Raw genomic sequence first — 14,488 nt, 5'->3', positions numbered from 1 at the left:
AACTAATGTTTCTGAAGCTAGTATTTTTCATCTAAGTGCCTTTATGTCGATGCTGGTATTTATTCATTGTATTTTAAGTCAAAGATCATCTAACTTCTTCTTAAAAGGCTTTCAAAAGATAGTAAATATCTTAGGCTTTGTGGGCCACACAGTCTCTGTCACACCTATTCAGCTCTGCCATTGCAGCATGCGAACAACAGTAGGTAATATATAAATGAATGGTTATGGCTGTGTTCCAATAAAACTTTATTTACACAGATATTCATTGGGCTAGATGTGGCCCCTGGACTGCAGTTTGCTGACTTATTCTGATAGGAGAATTGAGTTTTTATAAGTTCTTCCTAAAATAAGACCCAACCCCTATAGCAGATTTAAAGTCTCACATGGTTAAAACCATGGGCAGTCACTGAAAGAAAATGTATGTAAAACAGAATAAAGCAGTTCCGCTGGTCTGTAAATTTACTAGCTAGTCCTCTTGAGAATTAAGCAGCTGTTCACAGTTGTCCCATGTGGTAGAACTGGCTCAGAGATGTCTGTGTTTGAAATTTTAAAAAGGGGACAAAAATCCCCACTTCTTTCTCTTTCCATTCCCTTTCACTCTCTGCATACATAAACAATATTTGTTTCCACTTAAAAAAAAAAAAAAAACCCGCAAAAGAGCAAATGCAGGCCCTAAGACTCAGTTTAACAAAACAGTTGTAGTATCTTGCATGTGACGTGCAATTAACACGATCCCTGCAAGGAGCCAACATTTAACAAAAGTGGTTGCCTACGCACTTCAGAAGCTTGTTAGCTTCTGGTACGTCAGTGATCGTTTTTAAGAGAACGTTTTCCAAAGGTGCTTTTCAATGTGAGAGTCCCTACCATAACTTCTTTAGCACCTGCTGCATCCATCAACACAGGCTCCTAAAACTCCTCCTCGGGCACGGAAAGTTGGAATTTCCTGACACCCCTGTGCCTCCCGGGCTTCAGGGACTTTGAGAGAGAGCAGCTGAGAAGCTCAGATTCCTTCTAATATGGTCCTGTCTCTCTCCCTGTGTGGATGGAGGGCTAGCTTATCTGTGGCTTTGTCTAGTTACCGGTAAGATCTCGACCCCTCTTGGTTCGGTCAAGAGACCAGAGCAGAGACGTCCCACAGTGGCACTTCCTCCAACAGTCCCCAAGCTGAAATGACTCGTGGGGAGGGAGGGCATTCTCTGAGGGGAGTTCTTACTGGTGGAATTTGTGTCAAACGACTTAGCATACTTTTTTTTTTATTAATGTATATACCATACTTAAGACATTTAAGCTTTCTGCATCAAAAGATGATATTTGATAACTTGAACTCAATTTTGTGGCGCGGTTTGTCAAACACCATTCAGCCGCACGTCCTCAATGGGTGAAGCGGAAGGGTATGTAGAAAGGCAGACGAGGTCAGTCATCGGAATTAAGGCACAGTACACCAATCTTCGCTTGGGGTTGGCTAAGAAAAAGCCCCCTGGTGCTCTCGGCCGAGAGTCCTCGTGTCTTCATGCAGCCTTCCCTCCAGGCTTAGCCCCTAATTCATCCAGGCTCTTAAAGTGGAGTTTCCAAATTCTCCAGCTTCTCCTAGGGATTTGATTTGTCTTGGGCACAACTACTTCCCTTTTAGGAGAAAACTTTTGTTGTGCACAGAGAGATATTTAAATCGGCAATCTTAATTATTTCTCTGAGTTAACTTAGGTGTTATATACTACTTTCCAAACAATGAGGATTGCTGAGGTTGAAGAGGTTTTTGAAGGGCACATACTGAAAACCTGACTCTCCGGCTGGGTTCCAATTAAATTGACCAGGATGTAATGTAGTGTCCTAGCAGAAACCCAAGATACCTCATACGTAAAGAAATAACAAATAACTGAATTACGTGACAGATTCATCCTCCGGGTATTGAGACTAAAGAGGACAATGCCTCTTTCTCCAGTTAGAAAATGGTTTTCCCACTTCCCTCTTCAAGATATTTGGGGTTTTGTGGGTATCAGGAAGTGTTCTCATAGATTGGAGAGACTATTCTCTGAAGAGTGATTCCTGGACAAATCCTTTTTTCCCCTGAGATGTTATTTCTGTGACGGGGCATTATGACCTGTAACAGTCACTACAGGTATTATCAGAAACAGCGGGAATTCTGGTTTTCAAATAACCTATTTTTGGAAGTTGTTGGCCTAGTCCCCGTGTTCAGTAAAGGTGGGTGAAGCTATCCTCCTGGCATAAAAGAACCCTAATTGGGGGGAAGAAGAGGTAACTCTTTCTGGTGACAAATGTTTAAGCAACAGATTTTCTCTCTGACAACTGGTTTTCTAAACACTGAACTTTACCAGATGCTGCCAGTTTTCTTGGTAAGTAGCGATTTCAGCACTGACTCTGGACAGCAGTCCTGTGAGACACCTTCAGGGGGTCGTTGTCAAGTTCTGCGGGTTCCGTTCATACTTCGTGTTCTGTTGTATATACTTTAATCCGAGGGACAGTTCTCTAACGATGCCCAAAAGTATGTTGCTTGATTGAGAAGAGTGGACGGTGCTCTAGGTCAACAACGGTGCCATCACACTTTAGTTAAATTTGACACGAGGTGTAATTCCCAGGTGGCCTGATACACTTGGTGAGGAGTAGGAAATGAATGTGTGGGATGTGTCATCATGGATGTAATTCAAATATCCAAAGTAATTTTGTCTTACTTGCCTCTTTTAGGAAATGAATATTTTTGGCACACAGTGGTGTGTGTTAAATTGCAGACAACATGCTCTGTGTCATTCTTATTGGGCCTCTCTGTCTTTTTTGTTTTGCAATCCAAATGAGATTTCTGGAAAATGGCAAGATCTCTCTTTTCCTAAATTCCCCACAAGCTATTGCAGCTCTCAGAGCAACAGGTAACTAATCAGAAAGCCGCATCTGGCTGCCCTGTATATTTTTGACGTCCAGCATTGCAAGAATATATCTGCTGAAATCCACTGACTCATGAAACATTTCTCTGGCTGAGCGTTACCAAGTAGATGTAATGAAGCGGCTTTGCCTTATGCTTTACCCATGGAGCCATTGTTTGCTACAAGTTTCGGAAGCAGGCCTACCTCATTTATTCGTGAATTCTCATTGGACGTCTGATGGAAATAAACCCTGTGTGGGCTTCTGCTGGCTTTCAGTGCTGTTGCTTTTCTACATCACTTCAGTACATTAGAATGCAACATTCGTTTTTATGTTTTCTCATTTCTTTTTTTTCTTTCCTTCTTTGTTTCTTTCTTTCTTTTTTTTTTTTTTTTTTTTTTGTTTTTTGTTTTTTGTTTTGTTGTTGTTGTTGTCGTTGAGACCGCAGCAATACCCCCCAAAGTGGGGATTATCTTCAGCCTAGAACGCTTGGGCAAATCCCGGGGTTGTCTTCCATTTTCATAGCGGAATGGCTGCAGGGGAAAGTCGCGCTGCCCTGATTGCCTCCCCTCCCAGCCAGTCCCTGGAGGGCCCTTTCCCGAGGTACCGACTGGACTGACGCGCGCAGCTCAGAAATGTGCTCCCGGCGGCTCTCCTTGCGGCCGCGACAGCCTCGTAGCCACAGAAGCTGTGGTTTCTGCCCCGGGTCAATGGTCTTCAGAGCCCCAAGGAAGACTGCTTTGCCTGTCTTCTGTGCAGTGGAATTCAGAAGCAAGCATACACACTGTATACGGGGTTTGTTTTTAGGTGACCAGGACATCCTCAGGTTAGGCTGTTTCTTGGCCCTGAATGAATGCAGCAGGTGTAATTCCTTTAGAGAACCAAAGCCTCAGTAACCAGTAGCTGAGTTGGGACAGCACGTACAACGCAACGAGAGTTGATGGAGCGCCTGTCTGTAGTCTAAGTTCCGCAAATACGACCACTGGATTTTCCAACGTAATTCCAACTTCAAACAAACCCGGCCCACATTTACCAAGTTTGTGTGCCGAAAAAATAGGCTTAAAACACAGGTAATGCCAGTGACACCAGTTCAAACAATTGATGTTGGTTTTGGACTATAGAATCAGTTTCTTTCTTTCTCCACTGAATTTTTCACTTGGTTTTTTGTGTCATGCGAATACAATATTGCTAGCCATAATGGATGGTGGGATGTAGTCATAACAGATGGATAGGAAAACATAAACTTTTTTTTTCAACCTGGAGAATGATGAGCAGAAATAATTATTATGAAAGAAGTACACTCCTTGTAGCACATTTTGGAAATACAAATAAGCAAGGAGAAAAACCCAGAGGTAATAACGACTAAACTTTCATTGTGACCCCTCTCGTGCTAAGATGTGTGTTGACATGTGCCTGTTAGTGGCTGTTCATGTCCTAAGACAAGGCAACACCAAATTTCTGTAACTGTTGAAACTCTGATCTGAAACGTCTGGTTTTTTAGAATTGGCTAACAAAAATTCTAGTGTCAAATGCTCGAAAACTACTTTGGTGATACAGTGAATTGTTTTGCGTTTCTCTAGAGGCAGTATAACATTCAAACGTTACTTTTTGTCCAATTGACGTTTGACGTAAAACAAAAAGAAAATTAGGTACCCCTAGCCCATCCTAATAATCTGCCCTCAAGTGACTTAGAACTCGATTTACGGCTTCAGTAGGGCAGATTGTGAAAGTCTCTCAATTTCATCTCAACTTTGAGAGGTTAATTAACATCCACACAGTCTGCCAGTTGGAAATTGGAGGAGGCTAAAAATCTTCCACTTCCTTGATTCTTATTCCCACTTCTTTCACTTCTCAGATCTATTTTATAAAGTTGGTAGGTACATTTTATACGGAGGAAATTTTGTTCTGCAGAACACTGTAATGAAAGCAACATAAGGTCTTATAAGGGACAGCATCTCAGAGCTGAGGAAATACAGTTGTTAGAAATACAGTTGTGAATTGTTACCAGGTTTCAACAATACACTCGTCTCGCACCATGGAGATGTTTCCAGAGGCCTTTGGAGAAACCAATACAGTAATTGTTGTTCTTTTTGTTGATTTATTTATTTTGAGAGAGAGCACCAGCAGGGGAGGAGGAGGAAAGAGAGAGAGAGAGAGAGAGAGAGAGAGAGAGAGAGAGAATCCCAAGCAGGCTCTACACTGTCAGCATGGAACCCGGCAAGAAGCTCGATCCCATGAACCGAACCTTGAGATCATGACCTACCTGAGCCAAAACCGAGTCGGACGCTTAACCGACTGAGCCACCCAGGCGCCCCCAATAATTGTTTTTTTAATTGTTTTGTTGTCCTGAGGTATATCGGAGGCAGCAGGGTGGGGAGGCGAAAGGCAGACAGGCCTGGGCCCAAATCCCCGCTTGTTACCTGTATTGTCTGGGGCAGGTCGCTTCATTGGTGTAAAAATCTCAGGTTCTGCATTTACAAACTGGAGATGATGGTGATGTGTCTGGAGGCCTAAACAAGGTAACAAATACTAAGTAGCCTGTACAGCTGTTGAAACAGAAGGCCTCTCTTCCTCTTTCCCTAAATCCTCCTTGAGCGACTTTCTGTAAAAAAAAAAAAAAAAAAAAAAAAAAAAAGCCTATGCCGTTGAAGCCATTCTGGTATCATTTATAATGCTAACGTTCTGTAAAACCTTCATCATGGAACTAAGAACTGAGCTCTCCACTGTAGCTCAGAAGCGATGCAAGCCTAGAAGACGTATCTTGAGATTGGGGCGTCTCCTTTTTCCAGCACAGATGATCATCGTCACCTCTGTGTGTATGGACGTGTATCTCTCCTTCACCCAGAGCCGCGCGAGGCTACCGCCACTTCATAGCAGAGCATTTACATGGTGACCTTAAAACCTTATGGGAATTTAGTAGACTCTTTCGTTAATTTCAAGAGAAATTACAAAAAAAAAAAAAACCTACAAAAACAAACGTGACCATTATAATGAAAAGAAAAACATTTAAGGTACAGGCCCCATGACCAGCTGATTACAGCTTCTTCGGTATGAGACTGTAGAAAACGTTTCTGGTTTATAGTTCACCCTCCTTTTTCTCTCAGTGATGAACGTGATATTTTTATAGCGTTCGTCTTCACTCTAGAAGAACTGTGGATGGATATCTGTGTTTATGCTGTCAGATTTTGAGTTCGGAATTCTTCAGATTCTAGAAAGCTCATCAGTGATGGAGTCACTGTTGCATATTTGTGAATGAGTTCTGTACTAGTGCAGAAACAAGATGTCGCATGTGAAGCAGCACGCACACTTCGCGGTGACTCAGCCACTAGGTCTGCACAAGTACAGACACTTTGCATGCCCGGAGCAAAGGGGGCATCAGTGCATGCCTGGCATTTTTCCAGCCAAAGGGCTGTTAGTATAGATACTGCATGTTTAAAAATTGAACACACGACACGGCATGTTTCAATTTTTAAAAAGCCATTTCTTTATCAAGTATGCATGTCCAAAATTAGGGACCTATGATGATGCACACTTCTGTACTGTGATATGATCCAAATTACCCTAAAATTTAATAATCCGTGGTATATTTAATTATAAAATTGAAAACTGATACCGAGATCCAGTTAGGAACACAGCAATGCGTTCTAAACGTGCCTGTTAAGAAAGAAAGTTGACCGTTCTGAAGAGACCGTTTGATCAAGCTGGACCTGGTGTATTTAGTAAATATATCAGACAAATCAGGTTTCCGAACATGGTAATTCTTTTTAGTATTAATGATGATGGTAATAAAGCTTTTTTTCTGAGAGAGAGCAACTTCTCTCTGAAGAGATTGCATCAACTTGGCAGAATATTCAGAAACGATTCTGCTTGGAGGTGGTAAATATCCTGTTTTCTTAAATTGCTGTAATAGCGTGCGTGCAGGCCACTGAGTCCGAGCCTGTGCGATACAGCAGTAACTCACTACTTGTTTTCAAAATGTTTTCTCCCCCGAGTGTTAACAAGAATGTATTTAGAAAGTAAACTGGCATTCGTTTTAAAATAGAATGTAAACACACTGGTATCACTTAATAGGAGACGCTTTATTCTTAGAGAATCAGAAAAGTGCGTTTGGGAATTCCCTCTGTAGATAGAGGCCCATATGAGCGACAGCCAATCAGACTTTTCCTTGTCGTGCTGCTGAGACATAGGGCATACGCATCCTGAGAAACGGCCGCTTCTGTTCGGCTAAACTCCTTCTCCCGCCCCCATTTTTGGGAAACACAGGTTATGATGTGGTACGTTACGTAGAGCTGCCAGCTGGGTGCCATATACAGCACATGCTGACTTTACTAGTAGACCCCAAAGTCACACTTGGCGTTGGATCTTTTTGCTCTTAAGGCAAGATCTGAATTCTTTTTCAATGAAACAAATAACCCTCCAACTTACAACCTGCTTCCCGGCACCCCATCCACATCGGGGGGTCGTATTCAAACCCCACGGCAAACAAATAATCTGATGCGGACTTTCCATGACTGTTGATAACCATTTCATTGAAATTTGTTGACTGCAACACGTTTGATAAATAGAACAGAGTACCTTACTGGTATGCATCTGGGAGCTGTTGCTGTCCATCTGGGAGCACTGGGGGAAGTGACCTGAGCATCTTTTAAAGTTACGGTGTGGAATGGGAGGAAGGTAAGGAATTAACGAAAATCAGAAAGACTCCACGATACGTGAGCGCAGTAGCCCGGCTGTGCAGGTGCAAGGTCGGCTTCAAGATCTCCAACAATCTGGAGTCTGTGAGCAAAGCGGTTCAGTCCCTGGGTGTATCCGAAGCTAAGTAGAGGCGTGTGCGGTTTCCCTAACTTGCCTCATGTGGAATTAATTGCAGGGCGTCACTGATGGTCCCAACAGGCTTCGAAGAAAGCTATGTGAAGAGTCAACCCTTTCTAAGATTGAGCACGTTCCTGTCACACGGGACTGAATGCAGCCAACTTCGGTTTTGCTTTGTGTTGAGAGCACTTGATACTGAGCAGTTTCAGGAAGGGCCGTGTCTTCCTCCTTGAATATCTCCCCCAGCAGTTTAGCAGGAGTTTCTTTTGCCATCAGTCCTCCAAAGGGTTTTTGTCTTGGTTTTTTGTTGTTGTTGTTGTTGTTGTTGTTGTTTTTTGTTTTGTTTTTTGGGGGGTTTTTTTTTGGTTTGTTTGTTTGTTTTTTTTTGTTTTTGCTTCAGAGGGATCGGTAATGCCCTTCCCTCCGTTTGGCCACAGTTTCACTAAACAGCTATCACCTGGTGTTCTGTTCTGTTTCTCTTCCAGAGTGAAAGAGTTGAGAAAGGCCAAGGAACTTGAAGACATACAGCAGCATCCCTTAGCAATGTGACATTGCTTTTCAAACTGTTTTCATTTCTGTTTTTAGCAGAGACATGCAAAACTACGACACACACACGCACGCACACACACGCACACAATCCCTCTGCAGTTTTGGGGAGATCAGCTGCAGGATTTTAACAGGAATGTGTTGGTCATTGCATTTGCACTTTCATGGACAACTTTTCATTTGATCAGCAAGACATCTTGGAACTCAATCTTCTGTTGGATCATGGGAAAAACAAGACACCACGAGGAATCGAAAGAGGCTTCCTTTCCTTAGGAAGCAGCCGGTTTCCTTCTCATATAGGGCTGTATTCAAACATCGTGTGGAACTGTACAAATATTTATACCAAAAATATAGATAAGCAAAGGTGGGGATGCGCTAGCAACAAAAGAGAATGCTGCTCCTGCACCTGTCAGTTACTTCCAAGAAGCTGAATCTTTGGGATTGACTCTCAGTGGAGGGCTTAGACCATACAAATCTTCATTGGGTCCGTGTGTTCGCGTTTCCTTCACTGGTTTTATTTTCTTTGAATCCGTGTTTGTTTTAATCTCTACAGCACACTTAATGCAACTTTTAAAATCTGCAGGTTTTTAATGTCTTGTGGAAATTTGCAGAGGGGCGGGTGTGTGGTAAACGGGGAATGCATGGGAATTAATGAGAAACAGCTCACAGAGTTTAACTTTATTTTCTTGTCCCCACCACCTCCCAGGAACCTGCGAGTGTAGTGACCATCTCGTCCCTTTTGTCATGCTCAGCACTTTCATTTGTGGGCCTTACTTTCATGTGCAATGAGATTTACTTAGAGAATTGGTACAGCATGTAGCTTTTCTTAGTAACCTTGGAAACTGTAGTCATTCTAAGGAATCATAAACCTTGCCTGGACATTTGCCACCTAAAAGATCAGTGTGGTGCTGCGTTCTGGCCAGTAAATTCCATATTTTTGGCTATAATCTCATCCAAACTGAGCAGTTTCTGTGTATATATAGAAGGTAGAAACGGAAAGCGAGAAAATATTTGAAAGGGATTATATTAATTGCTAAATATTTTATTCACAAAGGTCGATAACATGGCGAGATAAAATTATTTGTATAGTTTTGTCTGAATGAGCGAGAAAAATGTGGATGTATTGTTTGTATATATTGTATATATTAAAACAAAGAGATATGTGCATGAAATCAAGAAAAAAGAAATGAACAAAAGCAAAGCATTAGTGGCTATGGTCTGTAAAATGAAACAAAAAAAAAACTTTATTTCACTATAAGAGTACTTTATTTTAAATGTTCTTTAGAAGAACATTTTGCTAAAGCATGACTAAACTGGAAAAAAAAAGAGCTACTGTATTTAGACTTAGGATAAAAGGCAGAGTAACATTACTTAAAAAAAAAAAAAAAGGATATGTTTACATTTAATTTTGGCTACCAGGAGTTTATTTTATTTAATTTAAAATTTTTTTGCCAATGGTGCCAAGTAATGTGAATGCTAATATTGCTTAAGAAAATTAAGTTACTTTCGCTAAACAGATAATCATAAGATGAATCCGTATATAGCTTAACACCATCCACTCACTCCAACAAAGAACACTTAGAACGATCAAAACCTGACAAAAGAAATAGTACGAAAGGTTGAAAAATGTCTCGCGTTTTCATATCTCCTGCTGGAAATCAGAAAATGTAACAAAAATTGCACACACAAAAAAAGACTAAAACTTTAAAAGAGGCAAACTGGTCTTGTAAGGTTGTCATGGTCTATTACTCTTTCTATATAATGAGGAGCCAAAGAAATCTGATGCTTTTAAAAATTAAACTACTAACGTTAAATTGAGAGAATAAAGTTCGCATTTGCTGATGCCAGTTTAAAACTCCCAGGTTAAGTTTCAGGATCAGTTGGTGTAAAGCTGAGATTAAATAGTTTTGGTTTTTTTCTTCTTCTTCTTGGTTCTGGCTGCCAACTGTACGTTAAAACTCAAGGCTTGTTGTGAAGCCTAAAAATATTCACAAATAAGCTTTTAAACTGGCGTCTTTAGAAGGAAGATAGAAACAAACAGATTGTGGTAAAAACTGGGGTCAGTGCTCTTGGTGCCTTTTCTATAATTGTACTTGTTTTTTAATTACTTCCTTTCACTGCCAACCTCGGATTACTGTAAAGTATATGTCTTACCGCTTGTGATCAGCTTTGACAACGGTTTCAGCCCCACAACTAGTAGCCACCTGTACATTTGTAAACTGACCTGGCTCCATTTTGTTTTTAAATGTGTGGGTTATGTTGCAGCTGTTGCACACACACCCCCCCCCCCCAACCCCCAGATACCTATTATTTTACACGATTTGATCTACAGGAGGACACTGAGTAATTTACAAACACGCAATTGTATTCATGAATGGAAACAGAAGGTGAAAGCCAGCTCTTTCAGAATATCCTATGTTAGTACTGAATTGAGATCGGTTTATTCCATTTCTTATGGTACAAATAAGTGATCTTTCGACAAGAGTAATGACCTCAGTGGATTTGCTTGAATCCTCACATTTATGTATTCATTTTTTTTTTTTTTTAATGTCTCCCATGCTACATTATTAGCTGAGTAAGTTAGAAACTTCTGGAAGATAAGGACTTACATAGAATTAGGAGGGTTCTTCTGGAGGGGATAGGAAGTAGGTTCAAAACCTACCAGTGTAGCCTACCAGTACAACTGTGAATCCTGGGTGAGGTACAAATGCACTTCCACTGAAACGACGCATTTCTGACCGCTTTTTCTTGGTTGTGAATCTTAATTTTGAATATAAGATGATAGGTAAGCGCAGCTTTCTTGGATAATCTGAATTCCCAAGTGCCAGGAGTAGGATTTCATTATAAAATTAATAGCTAATCTTATTCTGTCTCCTGAAGATTTAATTGCTATTCTTGTTACCCATTTGAAATCAGCTGTACTGTGTGAACGAAATAAAGACAATAACTCGAACCCCTCTCTGGCTGCACGGGTCGCTTATGGCAGTTCCACACAGTAGTTGGCGCCCAATGGGGGGTCCCTGAGACTTGCATGTAAAACTAGTCTAGATGTCTTCTTTTTTGTAAGTTTTATTTTTGTAATTGTGCATGTAAAGCATCATTGAATCAATGGATCTGTTGAAGAACTCAGCTGCTGGAAACCATGCAAAATGTTTTGAATTGCCCTTAAAATATGGAAAATGTTTTCTGAATGCTTTATATTCTTTCTGCTGTAAATTAAAAATGAAGAAAATTTCCCCATACTATGTGTGTGCTTTGCTTTAACTTTACCTGCTATTGAGACCCAGGGTGACCCAGTATGTTTCATACCATACGTTTCACGTGTTTCCTTAGATCTAGAGACAGTGTTGTGGCATCGACTATTACATAGTTTGGGACATGTCCGTGAAAAAGAAAAAAAAATTAATATTTATTTATTTAGAGAGGGAGAGCACGAGTGGGGTAAGGGCAGAGAGAGAGGGAGACAAAGAATCCCAAGCAGGCTCCACACTGTCAGCATAGAGCCCGATGTGGGGCTCGAACTCCCGAACCATGAGATCCTGACCGGAGCTGAAATCGAGTAGGACGTTTAACCGACTGAGCCACCCAGGTGTCCCTGAAAGATTGATTTCACTGTAAGCCACCGTCCCTAGAACCCTTGCTTTCCAACTGTTTTCTCAGGTGCCTCTCAACTGGCATACTGGTTACCTGAAACATAAAGACACCAATTTAAATTCACCTCTGCAGCTAAAATCCTCTGGTTTTCAAAAGGCATTTTCCAACTGACTACTACTATCTGTCTTCTTTTCTGAGAATTCTGTCATCCTCTCCTTCCCTTTCACTGCAGAGTGTCACCTTGTCTCCCTGGTAGTCCCTCTCCCACGGAGTCCATTGCGGTGCTCCTGCCAGACCACGTCTGCAGGGTTATCTCCCAGCTCCCCCAGGCCCCAGTGGTTTCTAGACCCAACTGCATTTAAACGACATTTTCCTTTCTTGTTTATCCTCACTGTCTTATTGTCTTATTTCACCTGTGACCCAACCTGCCCCTTCTGTTGGTTGGTGCAAACCTGTGCAAACCATTTCCATTTCCACGGTTGTCTTTGTTCATGTTTGTTCATCCCTTGCCTGGGAATTCTCTTCTTAGCTACTTACCCAACTCAAATCGCACCTCCTCTGGGACACTCTTCTTTATCCTAATACACATTAACATTTCCCTTTTCAAATTATTACACTGACAGAAAAGACAGTTCAGTATTTCAGTGTTTTATTTTTCCTTTCTCATCTGATCTCCAGGCGACCTGGCAGTGTTTTTCAGAGTTTTGTTTGTTTAAGGGAGGCGTCGTCTACGTTGGTAGGAATATTTTCAATAACCGCTTTAAGTTCATTGCAGAGTAACTCTCCACCTGCAGCCTATCAAAAGCTGAGGACCTTCTCTGCCAGGGCCCGGGGAATACAGAAACGTAGACACTAAACAGTGCCTGATGCCCAGGCTCCCGTCATGGTCTGTGCGGTGACAAATAAATATTTGAGTCACAAATGAACACGGAGAAAGGAGTCTAACCCAATCAACGCCCATGATAAATACCCCAAACGGACTCCCTGTCTCATGTTAACAAATCTTCGGGGGGGAAGCGTGGTGTCTCCAGGACCACTGGGTTAACGGGAGACGTCACGCAGAAGCGCGCAGTCAACCCCCAGGACTGTCAAGGCCAAAGAATAACGTACCCGGGCCCAAAATAACGTACCACGCCACGGCTCTTATTCACCTACACAGTCCCTTTCAGCGTCCTGCGGCGTCACAAGGTTGGCGGCGGGCAGAGAGCTTGCAGCGCGACAGAGCCCAGCGCATCACGCCGCCCGCGTGGTCACCCCGCGCCGGCCGCCCAGCCCTTTCGGGTGGCCCCGCCCCCGTGACGCCCCGCCCCCTTCCGGCGCGCCCCTTCGCGGCCGCGGCCGGTGACGTCATCGGCCCCGCGCCTCCGCCCCGCCCGGCTCCCCGGCCTCCCGTCCCGCTGCGCCGCTCTGCCGACCGCCGACCGTCGCCCGCCGCCGCCAAAATGTGAGTGACGCGGCGGGACGCGGGGCGGCCTCGGGTCCCGGAGGGCGGCGGCCCGCGGCTGGGACCCTCCCCCGGCACGGTTCCCGCCGGCCGCCGCTCGGGCGTGAGCTTGCGCGGAAGCTCCCGAGGCCTAGGGGTGGGCGGCGGCCCCTGGGGTGCTGGCTGCAGGCGGGCCGACAGCCTCGCGGCCGTCGGGCGATCGCGGAAGGGACAGGGCGGGGTGGGGAAGCCAGGGGCTTCCCGGAGGTAGGAAACGCCCCCACCCCCGCCCCTACCGCAACCCCACCCCTTCTCCTCTTGCCTCACCCCCCGGCCCAAGGTGCCAGAGGGGATCGGTGGCCACTGCCTTACACCTGGAGCGCCTGCTCGCTGCCTGGTGCTGGGCTGGGCTCCGGAAGTTGCAAGGGAAGAGACCTCGGCCCCGTCTAGAGGCACCTATGATCAGAATGGACTCTGGGGCAGACCTGTGGACCTTCTCTGTTTAAGCAGAAGCTGTCTTGTTGTAGTGGCCCTTGAAAACGTGGAGTTTACCGTGGTAACATTGAGAGAAAACCGTCAAGAGTCACGAGGACCCTCTGTCCCCCTCCAACCTGTTCATTGCTCACCTACAGAGGAGCAAGGAATGGGTGCTTTCCCTGGGTTCCTTGTAGGAACTAAGGATCACCACAGGAGTGTACCTGGCTGAGGCTGCTGGGCCAGTAAATTACAGTGGTGAAGATCTAGATCCATAGAATTCTGTGGAATCTGGTCTAAAGACAGACTCCACCGCAGCCAGCTGCGTTGACTTTCGTAACCCCGCTTTATGCATCTGTAAAATGGGGTTAATAGTACTACCTCCCTCAAAGAGTCGTGAGAATTAAATGAGAAAACTCTTGGAGAAAATGTACCAGTACATGGCCCTTTGCGATTATCTATCAGACGAAACGATAAATAAATAAACTGTAAGGGCAGGCACGGCATCTACTGCATCCCTGGTCTTTGACACCTGGTAGGTATAAATAACTTGAATCAATGGATGCATCAGTAGCTCTTGTATGCGAGACATGTGCCAGGTGCTGTCTTGGACACAGGGATGAGACCTCTAAGGCACAGGAGTCCGTGATCTATTAGGAGAGCAAGACATTACTGATCACCTTTGAACAACATGGGTTTGAACTATACAGGTCCACTTACAGGTAGATTTTTCTCTGATAAATACAGTACGTGCTGTAAATGTATTTT

At 43.6% G+C, this 14,488-nt stretch overlaps 2 protein-coding genes across 20 annotated transcripts in view; both read left to right on the top strand.

The window, feature by feature from the left end:
- CAMTA1 (calmodulin binding transcription activator 1) overlaps nucleotides 1–11,469 on the top strand; it is an 852,124-nt gene extending 840,655 nt beyond the window's left edge. For 17 of the 18 annotated variants that reach the window (XM_078452487.2, XM_078452488.2, XM_078452485.2 and 14 more), the window contains one exon: nucleotides 8,169–11,469. In XM_078452487.2, the coding sequence (XP_078308613.1) occupies nucleotides 8,169–8,232 (64 nt within the window). In that variant the 3' untranslated portion in view covers nucleotides 8,233–11,469. Of the gene's footprint in view, nucleotides 1–2,700; nucleotides 2,880–8,168 lie in introns of all 18 variants that reach the window. The other variant, XR_013557729.2, reaches the window with a different exon arrangement.
- The window catches only part of VAMP3 (vesicle associated membrane protein 3), a 160,711-nt gene that overhangs the window by 138,320 nt on the left and 7,903 nt on the right, over nucleotides 1–14,488 (top strand). Inside the window, exon 2 of one of the 2 annotated variants that reach the window (XM_078452492.2) lies at nucleotides 13,243–13,267. In XM_078452492.2, the coding sequence (XP_078308618.1) occupies nucleotides 13,266–13,267 (2 nt within the window). In that variant the 5' untranslated portion in view covers nucleotides 13,243–13,265. Of the gene's footprint in view, nucleotides 1–13,155; nucleotides 13,268–14,488 lie in introns of those variants that run through there. The other variant, XM_060624609.3, reaches the window with a different exon arrangement.

The sequence above is a fragment of the Panthera onca genome, chromosome C1, assembly GCF_046562875.1.
Source record: "Panthera onca isolate mPanOnc1 chromosome C1, mPanOnc1 haplotype 2, whole genome shotgun sequence".
In the NCBI taxonomy this organism is placed as follows: Eukaryota; Metazoa; Chordata; class Mammalia; order Carnivora; family Felidae; genus Panthera; species Panthera onca.
The sequence above is the reverse complement of the archived record's forward strand: the minus strand, read 5'-3'. Positions and strand labels throughout refer to the sequence as shown.